Source organism: Papilio polytes, unplaced genomic scaffold (genome assembly GCF_000836215.1).
Source record: "Papilio polytes unplaced genomic scaffold, Ppol_1.0 DF820678.1, whole genome shotgun sequence".
Taxonomy (NCBI): Eukaryota; Metazoa; Arthropoda; class Insecta; order Lepidoptera; family Papilionidae; genus Papilio; species Papilio polytes.
This window is the reverse complement of record NW_013528526.1, coordinates 1,797,630-1,810,870: the sequence shown is the minus strand read 5'-3', so window position 1 is coordinate 1,810,870 and position 13,241 is coordinate 1,797,630. Positions and strand designations below refer to the sequence as shown.

At 36.0% G+C, this 13,241-nt stretch overlaps 2 protein-coding genes and 2 long non-coding RNA genes across 6 annotated transcripts in view; 2 read left to right on the top strand and 2 right to left on the bottom strand.

Moving 5' to 3' along the window:
• Window positions 1–5,945, top strand: part of LOC106110367 — a 36,435-nt gene extending 30,490 nt beyond the window's left edge. The window contains exons 2-8 of one of the 2 annotated variants that reach the window (XM_013292183.1): window positions 1,773–1,895; window positions 3,023–3,162; window positions 3,282–3,606; window positions 3,898–4,231; window positions 4,304–4,478; window positions 4,601–4,826; window positions 4,908–5,945. In XM_013292183.1, coding sequence (XP_013147637.1) covers window positions 1,773–1,895; window positions 3,023–3,162; window positions 3,282–3,606; window positions 3,898–4,231; window positions 4,304–4,478; window positions 4,601–4,826; window positions 4,908–5,749 — 2,165 coding nt within the window. In that variant the 3' untranslated portion in view covers window positions 5,750–5,945. Of the gene's footprint in view, window positions 1–1,772; window positions 1,896–3,022; window positions 3,163–3,281; window positions 4,232–4,303; window positions 4,479–4,600; window positions 4,827–4,907 lie in introns of both variants that reach the window. The other variant, XM_013292182.1, reaches the window with a different exon arrangement.
• Window positions 5,946–6,544: 599 nt separating this feature from the next.
• LOC106110321 lies at window positions 6,545–8,530 on the bottom strand. 2 transcript variants are annotated; one of them, XR_001226075.1, is made up of 4 exons: window positions 8,359–8,530; window positions 8,020–8,215; window positions 7,499–7,701; window positions 6,545–6,731 (listed from the first exon to the last, which is right to left on the bottom strand). It is a non-coding gene; the product is annotated as an uncharacterized LOC106110321 (long non-coding RNA). The 2 variants fall into 2 exon arrangements; XR_001226074.1 differs by lacking the exon at window positions 8,020–8,215 and having other exon boundaries at window positions 8,359–8,529.
• An 888-nt stretch (window positions 8,531–9,418) lies between these two features.
• LOC106110323 lies at window positions 9,419–10,428 on the bottom strand. The gene is made up of 2 exons (XR_001226076.1): window positions 10,232–10,428; window positions 9,419–9,835 (listed from the first exon to the last, which is right to left on the bottom strand). It is a non-coding gene; the product is annotated as an uncharacterized LOC106110323 (long non-coding RNA).
• Window positions 10,429–10,877: 449 nt separating this feature from the next.
• LOC106110319 lies at window positions 10,878–12,961 on the top strand. Its single transcript, XM_013292087.1, has 3 exons — window positions 10,878–11,256; window positions 11,797–12,000; window positions 12,358–12,961. The coding sequence occupies exons 1-3, from the start codon at window positions 11,017–11,019 to the stop codon at window positions 12,655–12,657; spliced, it is 744 nt and encodes a 247-aa protein (XP_013147541.1). The 5' UTR covers window positions 10,878–11,016; the 3' UTR covers window positions 12,658–12,961.
• The last annotated feature ends 280 nt before the right edge of the window (window positions 12,962–13,241 follow it).

The window sequence follows — 13,241 nt, the reverse complement described above, 5'->3', positions numbered from 1 at the left end:
AGATTTGCGTAGAAGAGTAACGTATATTGGACCGCGGCTACTTAAGAGAGGGAGACTGTGGATCGTCGCGGTGGCAAGCGAAAGCGATTCTGTGGCGCCCCACACAATAGCCAGGAGGGAACGGAGGGGTTTAGTTAGGTTATGCCCCCCACTATGGGGGGAGAGTCCCACATAACTCTCGTGTCAGCCCCGAGGCACGGAGTATGCGTAACGCATTCTCCTTCGGCAAAAAAAGGGAGACTGTGGGTAATTCTGTTTATCCTATTTTAAATAATAAAAAGACCAAGAAGAAATAAATGGGTATATGTTTTTTTTTAATATTTCGGCAATGAAAAAGAGCGGCGAACATGTCATTGATCAGTCGAATAGCTTGCTTTCAATAATGTGTTTACCTCAAGGCTGATAGTACGTTATTCAATCAACACTTAATTTATATTACAAAATCCGCGCTAAATGTGACCGGATATGTTTCAGTGACGTTATAAGATGAACCACTTAAAATTACATCATGTAGTGCAACGTTGTAGTAAGGTTAACAAAAAAACTAAATTATTTATCTATTTGTTTTATTAAATTTAGTTGCATAAATCAGAACACCTAAATGGAACTTTACGAAACATATAACTAAAGTTTTGTCATCCTTAATTAAGGGTAGACTCAACTTTGTTGGCGGGAATTTATTTTTTATGGCCTGAAGATTATTTTCACTATAATAGTTTATAGTATTCATAAGATAATAAACAATTTATTGTTTAACTATCTTAATACACGATATTTTCTATATTTGATTTTTAAAAATACTTTGTTAAATGTGTTTTTGCTATCTGTACACACTCCTTTCTCCGACATCCGGTTACCCTGTTGTGAGTCATGTGAGTCCAGTAGCCTGGGTCAGTGACCAGTGAAAGTGGGCGGAGTTCTACAAAGACTGAATGAATGTGTTCATTAAATGTTTTTCCTCAAACGGTAAAAAACGCTAGGATTTGTCGATGTTAAAAAATAACAAGTGTTAACACTTTATATGAGTTTATTTTGTTTTGTTAACCCTACGGTTAACTAAATTAAATTCGTTATATTAAAATGTTCAAATATTTAAATTCTAATATTCTAAATAAACAGTTACTAGGGTTCTATTAGTAGTAGTTGAGAAAATGGACAAGAAAACAAACTTATTCTTTGACATTAGATGACTGTCTATGGTTATATGTTTTCTAGTCCGTAATCATCGTTTTAAAACTTACTACGCTACGTAAAAGTTAGTAGCAAAACAGCGTAGGACGAGGAGAAATCTAGGCCGTTCAAACAATATCCTGGATGGAGGCGATGGAGCAATAATGACTTACGGATGAGAATTAATTAGGCATCGCGAAAGTTCCGCTTCCTTTGATTCACTAATGAAGAACTAGTTTTCGAATGACTACTGTTTTATCGCATACTTGTTGTTGCTCGCGACTTACTGTGCATTAAATAAAAATAAAGATAGCCTATGTTACTCACTGATAACGTAGCTTTTTAATTGTGAAAGAAGAAGAAAGAATTTAAAATCGACTCAGTAGTTTTTACGTCTATCAAATACATACAAAAATCCAAAAATATAAAAATACAAATCTTTTCACTTTTTACTACTGGTACACATGAATATGTTTCATAGAAATCTTAAGTAAAAAATCGACATGAAAATGTATATGTGAAATGTAAATGTATATTCTTGTAGTGTAAATCATTATGTTACGTCTATTACTTGTTCTAAGATCTGTTTTTTTTTTTCTCAGATGTCACGCATCCACTCTGCGTGTTGGAGTCAGACTTCGGTTTCAAAATCAACTGCGCCTTCAAGAAATCAGGTCTCTTCAGGGTGCGGAACTTAGGGGGTATTAAAGCGCACGCCAGTCTAGGTAAGTTAAATATAATGTTTGTTTCAACTTTTAAGTGCCGAAATCCTTATAGTTTTTTTTTTGTTATTTTATTATCTGCAATCAGTCTTTAAAACTTTTATCAAATGTGAGGAAGGATTCCTGATGAGGAAGAATCCTTATAGTTAAACATATCTGATCATACTTCGAATACGGTATGCGATTATCGTAAGCTTAGTTTTAACAATTAAAAACACTTAAAGAAAGGTAACTCTTATGAAGCAGACAATAGACTGTCTTATGTATTAATGTCAGAAACTTCATTCTTAGAAAAGAGTAGTTAAATTAAACATTTTGAATATTTTATTTTTACTGTCAATCAATCTAGGCTGGTCGTGGTCATCTTGTGACAGCTACGCTTCATAAGCTATCGCCAATCTCTGATCGCTGCTTTATTGTGCACATTGATGATTATATAGAGCCGTTATAGTACTCATACCATCACATAAATGAATGATTTGTAGCTAGTAGAATAGCCTTTTCACACCATCATCATCATAATCATCATCATCATCTGAGGTACTACAGTCGCCGGTGGATCTGGGCCTGGTCAAGTGAATTTTTAGAATTAGAACTTTTTAATTTGGTTTACGATAGTATCTTTGGCCCATGTCAAGGTTTGATTCCTAGCACGTAGCCTTCATACGTAACGTAATTAAGCATTGACGTTTTATATGTGACCTCGACTGATTATTGACCATTTCCTATATTATAACTCAATCCCCTTGTTTGTGCAATACGTGTTATAATTTGGTATTAATAAATCGTGACTGTTTCCGCTATACTCGACCAGTTTTAACTCATTTGCTCGAAAAACAAAACATTATAGATTATTTGAAAGTGTTCCGTATGTTGGTGGTTTAATGTTTTTTTAATTACTCAACGATGTGTTACATCCTATTTTATTTACGAAAAATCTATGAAGGACGACTTAACTGATAGTGTTAAAAAGACACATGAATTTGATTAAAATCTTCGTGTAATTACAGAACTAGATTGGAGTAATTATCTAAATATGCTAGATAAGTAGGTTAGATAATTTGTAGCGCTTTATGGATAATCAGCAATGTTTAATAAAAGTTAAATGATTTGTTATGTTGTTGTTTCAGGGTTTAGTTTAGGAGACGAGCTGGGTTTTGAGCAGTCGCTAACAAATTTGGACCCAAGCAGAAGGAGATCAGTAAGCTTCAAGAATGGCGCGCCCAACGTCCTTGTCGATGCATCAAGTAGGACCCCTGCTAAGCAAGAGGTAATAATAATTTTGTCTAATTTAAATAAACACTAAATAAGTATTTTATAAAAATCAAATAAAAATACGTTAAACAAAAAATGTTATTTATTCATCTTATTGTTTACTGTAAATTTCAGAAACGTGGCAAACAAAACAGGATCATGATGAGACCAGTATCCTCGGCGGCCCGTCCGAACCAGGCCGCAATGGACAAGCTATCCAGTCTCCACCGCCGCGTTTCCAGCACCATGCAGCCAATCATTGTACCCACCATAGCCTCGCCCAATACTATGACTATGGCGAAGCCCACGATCACACTCGCCAAGCCTATGCCGATGGGAGTTCCGCCATTCAGACCATTGCCGCCCAAAGAAGATACGCTAAAGGTTCTACCAATAGCATCAACTCAAGCATATTCGCCGCTCGCTCCGCAGTCGAAAGGTCCCGGACTCGCCTATCAAAGTGAGAACACACATTCATCACAAGACAACTTATCAAAAATGGTGTCACACATGACAGCAATACAATACGGACAGCCGTTCCCATCAAGCATCACTCCAACCCCAATCATTAACACACGCATCTACACCGTACCCACTCCAGTCAACCCGTTCGTGCCCATGCCAGTAGCGGCTCCACCCACACAAGCGATATCAGTCGTACCCGCACCAGGCTTTCATAACTCACCATATCCGTCTGACACTAACTCAAATTCTTTCCGCAAAACCATCAATCCTTTTTCTAACTTTGTAGACCCCCACATACAAGATGCGAGCCAATATACTAATACGAAGAAAGTGGATGACTACAACACGATATCAGGTTATGGAGATGATACAGCGCTGAAGTTCAGTAAAGAAGATATAAATGAGAAGATAGCCGAGATAGCGAAAGCGGGAAATATTTCAATGGAGGCGGTTGAAGCGGCGATTGCTTTAAGGCAGCAGCAATTACTGAACAAGTACGCTAACATACCGATCCCAACGACGCCGTCTACTTCAACCACCACGACCGAAGAACTGCCGGTATTCCAAACACAACCGGAACCGGAAATTGTAGTTGCGTCCGTGCAGCAGAAACCAAAGAGGTATATAGTTTAATTCAATGTTTCGATATTAAAGTCTATTTTTAGTTAAAAATAATAATTTTCTGAAAACAGAAACCCAACAACGGGTAAGGTGATGAACGCCCCGCGGGAGTATTATCCAGTCGGCTACGAAAAGAACTTCGACGACCATTTCCAATCCAAGGTAGACCTGCCGGAGACCAACTTCCACTGCGGAGACCAAAAGTACTTCCCCGGACTTTATGGAGATGAGAGTCTCGGTTGTATGGTAAGTTATAAAAAATATACAGAGATTAATAATTTAGATGTTGGGTTTTCGTATCTTTAAAACTAATATGCTTATAATTTATTTATTTCATATTTGTCTCAAGCAACCGAATTTGTTTCCAGGTATTCCATGTATGCGCTTTAACCGACGACGGTCTGGTAATGAAGTCTTTCCTCTGTCCGGAGTCCACTCTCTTCGACCAAACGATCCTTAAATGCAACTGGTGGTTCTACGTGGACTGTAAGAACACCGCGCGACTCTACGACACCAACATTCCTGTCTCCAAGAGCTACCAGCTCATGAAAGCGCTTACATTCTTCTCCTCTTACAAGAAAGAGATGCAAGATGGTAAAGTTATTTTTCAGTCTAATTTGAAGTAATTACTTGCAGTTAATTTTGACAAATACATGTATTTTTTTCATATTTCAGGCAATTCAATGAATCCAGAAGATGTGGACGGTATTAAAGAGGCTATAACAATACTAGAAAACCAAGACACCAAGGCAGCTCAGAGTAATGTTGATGAAAGTATACAAATAGTGACACCACAGCCAGTTATTATTGACGAAAGAAATAATCACAGAACACAATACTCAGAAACAAGCGCACCGGTGTACCGCGGTACTCGACAATTTACCAATTCTACTGAAAGAAGAAACGCAAGACGAAACGAGACGAAGAGTCAAGAAACAACCGATGATTTTAAACTAATAACAGTCAATGCAAATATGAACTTTACTAAACCATCTGGTTTCATGTTAACAGAGAATAGTCCAAAGACTTCAGCTGAAAGTTCAGAAAGAAAATACAGAAGACGTATGACTTTAAGATATTCACCAACAACACAAGAAACAACAACAACCACGACCTTTAAACCATTAGAATTGACAACATTTACGTCATCGTTAGTAGAAATAATGAAGAAAGAGATTCAACCGATGGAAAATTTCACACAAGTCAAACAGGAGAAACTAACTGATCAAATAGACCAAACTATAGTAAACGAATCCGAAAGTAAATCTCCTATTAAAAGATTTTATAGATCTAGCGCTGAAAGTTATAAAGATGAACGAGAATTTGAAATAATTAACGACAAAAAAGTTCAAATCGTAAAACCAACAACAAGTGCACAACTTGTAGGACAAAATCCAAGTACAACTGCCGCCATAGCTAAATTAGATGAAGCAGTTTTAGGAAGCAGTAATCAAAGACGAAACACAGTCGTTTCAGACAAAACCGGCGAGTTTCTAAGTCCAGACCGAGGAACGTAGTCCAAATTAGTGTAGTCAATAGTTAAGTGTCATAAACCTCTTGTTAATTTATTTATTACTCAGATACGTAAGCTTAGGCAAATGTACTGTTGTTACGTATTTGCTCAATTACTTTAGTCTAGTTGAGGAGTCGAGGTTCAGTCAAGTGATATTACGGTGTATGCTTTAGTTATTTAGAATAAAACTTGTTTCCTAAGTTATTTGTTTTATTTCTTACTAGCTTTCGCCCGCGACTCCGTCCGCGTGGAATTAAAAAAAAACAAAAGTGAGTAGCCTATGTGTTCTTCCAGACTATCGTCTCCATCTGTACCAAATTTCACTGAAATCCGTTCAGCTGTTTAGGCTACAAACTCTAACCATCCATCTATCCATCCATCCATCCATCCATCTAAACTTTCAAATTTATAATATTAGTTAGATTTCGTTAGTATCTCCATTTATGTCTTTACTTAATGGTCGTCTTTTTTTTTCTTTGGTTATTAGAAGTAAACACCATAGATAGATTTTACTACTCAAGAAGATTGGTTAACCGTTAAATGCATGATGATGCAATTATACATCTTATTTCACGGTATTTTCTTCCTTACCCAAAATACTATTTTTTTCCTTAATCTATGTTCAATTTACTGCCCGTCTAAATTTATGGTATTTAAAAAAAATGTATTTTAATATCGCTGTTCAGATCGATTTAAATTTTCCTACGGTCTTGCATAAAAGTTCTTGTGTTAAGATATCACCATCAAATTAAACGATATTAGCAAACGGCTTTGGTTCAATTCAATTGAAACACATTCATTCGATGGAATAATTTAATAAATCATCGTCTCGTCGACTTGGTACAGATACATTTGAAGAATTTTTCACAAATCAAGGGACCGAGGACGATGAGGCCGGCCGCCGTGACCGCCGTCAGCACACTCATACAAATCATGATCTAGTTCTACACGCACTGCCTTCGTTAAACTATCGACGCGGGAACTATCTGAAAATAGTGCAAAATTCTTCAAATGATTCTGGAAAATTTCAATATTATTGATATCATGCTGGTAGAAGTCAAGGGCATCGCTATTTTTTTTGGCGACTTTATGCCACCCTGTCTTACCCGTGACGTATTAATCGCTATTCGATGTCAATGTATGCAGCTTTTAATAATATGGTGTTATTCATAAATTTTTATATCTATACTCCAGGAACAGAGTATAGGGAGATACAGATGCCCTTGTCTCTCCCTGGCGACGCCCATGGTTAAAGCTGACACTTTGCCAGATGCAAAATTTTGTTAAATTTTGCTAAGATATTAAAATATTAAAAAGTGGATAATACATTCGTGTAGGCAAATACAAAATAGGTTGACAAACATTGATTTAAAAATAAATTATGAATTGACTATAAAAATTGTAATCACTGATGCGAATATGAAAATTTTACAAATCAGGTCATTTAGAAGACAGGGCCTGTCCCACCACTGATAGATGTTCAGATAGCTTAAAATGACGTCACTGACAGATAAGGTATCAAAATCCTACATTTCCATCACATATTTTACACATTGGATTGTTATCAGACAATTTATAATTTGGTGGGACAGCTCCTAAATAATAATATTAACAAATTTAACGTTTGCAAGAATGACTGCAAGATTTTGTAAATTTGCCACAAATTAAGGGACAACATACAACAAGCCCTAAAGCTACTATTGCAGTGTAAAGTGTTAAACAAGCCATATTGAAAACTAAATAAAAAATGTACCAAATAAGTCACTTATGGAATGTAGGATCAGTAGTTAAGTCCGCAGTCTGGGCAAGTTGGGTGATTGGGGCAGCAGCAACGCGTTTCCAGTATCCCACGGGTACAGAGTGGTACGCAAAACAGTATGGCAGTAGCAGTAATAATACTCAATAACGATATGCAAATCATACGAACATTGGACACGGGGCCTTCTCCCGTACGGTCTGTAACAATGGGCACACGTGACTTCAGGAAAAATGAATCAAAAACAGACATTTAAAAAATATATAGACGTGGCATATTGAATAAAGAATTTTCACCAGTACTTTCTTTGAGATGTTTTACGCCTCCTCTTGGATCATCAATTTTTGTTGCAAAATAAACTAAATATTGTGTAAATGTTTTTAAACATAATTATTTATATTTAAGTGTAGTTCTAAGGTTAGCGTTAGCGAGATTATGTGGAATTAGTGAACTGGCAACTATGCCTCCTCTTTTTATTTTTAAAATCACTTTGATTAAACTACTTATATCATACTTACTAGTTAAAAAATTAAAAAGAATTATGTATTGGCAACTTTATATGCTTTCTCAACTAACGCGGGAAGAACGAACAAAAGAAAAACTGCTGTTAGAAATGAAGATAATGCCATTCCAATAACTATTAAAATTATAAAAATTGTATATACAGAGATGTTTGGCTACTTGTTATAAATGTTTCTCTTGTCAGTCAGATATCTGAAACAATAATTAAAACGTATTCTATATCAAATATCATGTATTAATAAAACATTTTCCGTCCTTTCTACGCAAATTATTGTTTCTATACTATCTATTAAATAAAATACGTTGTCAAAACAAACAAGTAATTTAGTATTTACGTTTAATTCTGTTTTATCCACCGCACGTAAAGCGCCCCGCCTTCTCCGACCAGGCTATCAAACTCGAAATAGCCCTAGCGTTATCAACACTATCTTAACAACATTGCACAATAATTTCGCTCTCATGATGCTTGATAAATTTTCCTTCCGTATGACAGATGACAGAATAATACTTTTTCAATATTATAGGGCTTTCAAATTTTAAATTACTTTTTTGTTCCTATCAATCTGCAACCTGGCAATCTCAGTATACGAGTACTGCTTTTGTAAAACATTGTAACAATGAAATACTATTATAATTTATAAAAGGCTAGAGTTTGCCGTTTAGTCCGAGCGGAATAAAAAAAATGTAAGCAACCTACGTGTTTTTCCCGGCTACGTTCTACATTTCGGCTACCTTTGAAGCAAGACAAATTGCTATGTAAACCTTCAAGAAATAACTTCATTATTAACTTTAACACAAATGTAAGCGGTAGAAAGATAATCCCACGAAGTCATTTTGAAAATCGTGCAAAAAACTTTTATTTCGTAAAATATGAGATTATTCACATCACCTAGAAATTTTAAATTGCAATGTGATTTAAAAGTGTAATTTATTACATGTTGCGACGATAAAATGGTCAGGCGCTATAATCTTGGTAATGAACGTTCAATTTTAACTTAACAGTCTAAACGTATAGATAATATTTTAACTGTTAATTAAAACTGTACAGTTAACACTAGCCTTGCGGAACTATATTAAAATGCGTTTTTCTGCCTTTGAGACCTTGGAAGTATTTTAATTTTTTTTCTAACTATTCCACTAATCATCACAACATCAATAGAGTTAAGTTAAATCTACTTTTGTTCACCATAACACTAGATGGGAGCTGATTACGTTAACGAGCGATCATGATTGTAACTAAGCAACCTTTCTTTTGCTCTCTTCTATGCTACTACTCTCTATCTTCTGTGTGGTCGTGGTATCTAATAAGTAAAACAGTTGTTGTTTTCGCTGGTCTCTGTCACGTTAATTAATAACAAACATTAAAAAACTAATAAAAAAAACAAACACCAATGGTATACATGAGAAAACGCTTCCAAAAAAAATTTAATTGTCACTCAAGACAAGTATGTACAACATCAATTAGACCTAGATTTCTTTGGACATGAAGGATTTCTACAGGATTCCGCTTTTCTGCACTTCTTCCCGGGCCAGTAGGTGTCCAAGATAATTGGGACGCAGGATATGCAGCCAACGGCAATCATGGCGGTCATACACGAGACACAAATTATCATGACGGGAAACATCTACTTCTTCAAGCACTTGATGAACTTGTTCATCTCAAACTGTCGGTAGCAGACGGGGACGCACGCGAGGATCGTGGCTGAGGCGATCAGGGCGTACAAGGAAATGCAAATCATGTTTCGACAACGCCCGGGACCGCGTCAAGCCACCTTGGTTGATTTTAAATCACTTCCTCTCAAATGATGATTTCTGGAAAGAAAATCATACATTTATTTTAAAAAAAAGTACAATTCTGAAGTATAAGTTAAAGAAAATATATGCTGGAAAGATTTGTTGTTCTTTTCTTTATGAATTTCGATTAGTCTATATCTTAATTGTGCCAGTATTTAAATGTGTTGCACTGTATTCTTGCATGCCTTTTTAAAACTATTTCATTTTATTACTCTTATGGTAAAGATTGTTCTGCCATAACTATACTTGATATGCACCATGAAATAAGAAGCTGTTATCTTCTAAACCAACATTATCTACAATAGGCATTTACAATGTATCAAACAGATTTCAATGTACATACAGATTAAAGTAACGTCTATGAAATTGTCATCACAAGCTAAATAAGGAATAAATAAATTGTATCATACAGACCTTAACACTTAGATGTAGATCATCCAATAATACATAGGGAAGTCGAAACAATGCAGTACTTCTCGACAGTATGTGTTACAATAACACAGAACACATAATTTGATGAAAACCAAAAATTTAACGATTTTACAATTTCTCTTTACAGACAATCCATTATGACAGTTCTTGGGGTGTCTAATTTGAATGAATTTCTTTCTTTGTGTACAGAATTATCTAAGGAAGCAAAAAGGTTAAATGATAAATCTGACAGAAATGTTTCGCAAGAGTTTTCTAACCAAACGTCACCTTTACGTTTTTGGTAGGAGTATTCAGTTCACTTAATGCTGCTGATTTATTCACATTAGCAAATAGTCTTATTTTAAAACGTACTCTGGCTATTTTGTGTATTCAATTTACTTCATGAGAATGTCTTTTTTTGTTTGAATTTTTTTGCCAAACTGTATGTAGTGTCGAACAAGCCATATCTCTCAAATAGTCAAGTAATACATTGAAGACCGCAATACATGCAAAGTAACATAAAGCATGTTTTGAATGTTTGTATTTCAATAATGTTATAAAAACTCTTTGAACTCTGATAGATGTATTTTATTTCAATTAAGAATATAAATAAGTCAACTTCAAGCTGTCAAACCATTAGATAGTGATTTGTTTATTTTGCTAAATAAAACGAATTATATTTTCTCTTCAGATACAAAAAAAACCATTAAATACCTATGTAGAAAAATAGTAAATTAGGGGCAATTTATCGTTGCCGTATAAGTGTACTAGGATAGTAAATCATTTAAATGAGACTATTAGTGATATTCCTCCTGACGTTAGTGTCAGTCTGGGGTTTCCCGGAGAGGAGAGCGGCACAGAACGAAAATTTGATTAAACAACCACACGAAGAAAGAAAGAACAAAGTGCGGGAAACGCCTCGGGATTGCAAAGGGAAATGTGCAACTAGTATAGCACAGAAAGCGGCCGCCGAAGCCAAGGCGGCACAGGCGGCGCAAAATGCTGCCGGTGCTCAGGCCGCTCACATGGTGAGTAATCACAATTTACTAAGACTAAAGCAACAAGTAGACATCCTTCAAAGAATCATTAACTTGCAGTTTGGAAATACAAGATGAAGATTCTACCAGTGAGATTCAACATGTATTAATATTTACCAATATCCCAGGCTCGTGGATCTGAATCTTAATTTCTCCTTTCCTCCTGATTTATTTCTCCACAATTATATTGCCAAAAATTATCACTGTACAGTGGCAACTTAATGTCAGTGTCAATTTTATTTTATGAAGATTCAACGCGTTTTATGTCTAATTTTCCTTTAGGTTGACGGCGACTTCGAATACATTTTGTAAGCAGGGAGGAAAATCTACATCCTAGTATTTAGAGATACAGTCGAATGAATCTCGATAGGAGTTTAATGCCAAACTTTGTTACAATGAAACTAACCAAGACCCAATTATCGTAGCAGTTAACTTGTTGTAGACAACTTTTTAACATTTGGCTCTTGTAGAAGATATAAAGACTTGGTAAATTTAAGTGAAGCTTATAACGAAATATAAATTTGTTTCCAGGTCAAAACGCAACTGGCGGAGAAAGCGCTGCAAGCTGCGAAAGCGGCTGAGGCGGCACTCGCCGGGAAGCAGGCGGTGGTTGAACAGCTGCAGCAGGAAGTGAAGGAAGCCGAGGCCGTAGTGGCGGAGAACACGGCCGCCGTGCACCAGCAGCAGGGCACCGTCAATGCGGCCGTGCAAGCTGCGCAGCAAGCCACAGCTCAAGTAAGAGATTCATAAATCATCATAAACATGTCCCCGTCCGTATCTTACTCTTGTAGAGTCGGCGCTCCGGGTTTTCTCCAGGTAATCTATCTTTCGTAATCACTGTCGTTACCTTATTCTTGATCATGTCACCTTTCACGAAATCCATACATCTCTTTCTAGGCCTACCTCTACTGATATACACTTCCACTATTATATGACATTTATGAATCATAGCCATTATTTAACCTCACTTTGCTGCATAGAAACTTTAAACACTTTGGCAGCCTTTGTTCCAAAATTATTGGTTGATGGTAATTAATAACAAAAATTTGGAAATGTTCAGCTTTATTTTCTTCAATATTTTTCACTTGACAGCACAAGTTAATGTGCCAGGCGACGCAGCTCGCCGCACAGCTAGAGAAGTCAGCCCACAACGTGTTGGAGAAGACCAAATTCGGTCTGCAGGAGAAATGCCACAACTTGTCAGAGGCGAGGGCGAGACTGGCCCACCTGCAGCATAAGCTACAATGCGCCTGCGCAGAATGCTCGGCCACTAAGCAGGCTGCGCACTGCGCTTGTGAAGCGGCCCGGGCCGCCTGCGGTAATGCTAGGAAGAAGAAACGCGCCATCAGTCAACGTACGAGAGTACAAAGAAAAAACAAGCGCGGTCGATGATAAAATCGTGATATTTACAATTGGAATGAAGTATTTTGGTATGTATTGGGAACTTTGTGTTTTGCTATCGTTTGTTCGGAAACAAATGTCCTTCAATCCAGTGATTCAATCTGTTGAAAAGTCTTACCGAAATTATGTAATATATACATTGGGGTAGAGTGAACAAGATACATCAATTGGCTTTTTGTAATAACTTGGTTTACTATAGTTTTCTAGTGTTGTATGTTAAGACGTGAAGTTCTTGTAAGCTTTTGATAAAATTTGTTTAAGCTTCTGATATTATAGTTCTAGATGTTATTGTAAATTTGAAGTTTTATTTATTTAATTCAGAGTTGAATCCTTTAAAATGTAATAATAAATTAAAACATTTGTGCTGTTAGCTTAGAGATGAAGATAGTTGGAAGGTGCAAGGTTGTGCCGTCGACAAGAACTTTTAGATAACTTTTATTAAATTATATTATACAATTCGTGAAATAGTTTTGATTTCAAACAACTTCCTTAATACTGGAATAGTTATAAATACTTTTTTTTTTAATTTCTTCGTCGGCTCTGGTTTCGAAATCAATTAAGATGTCAATAGTGAA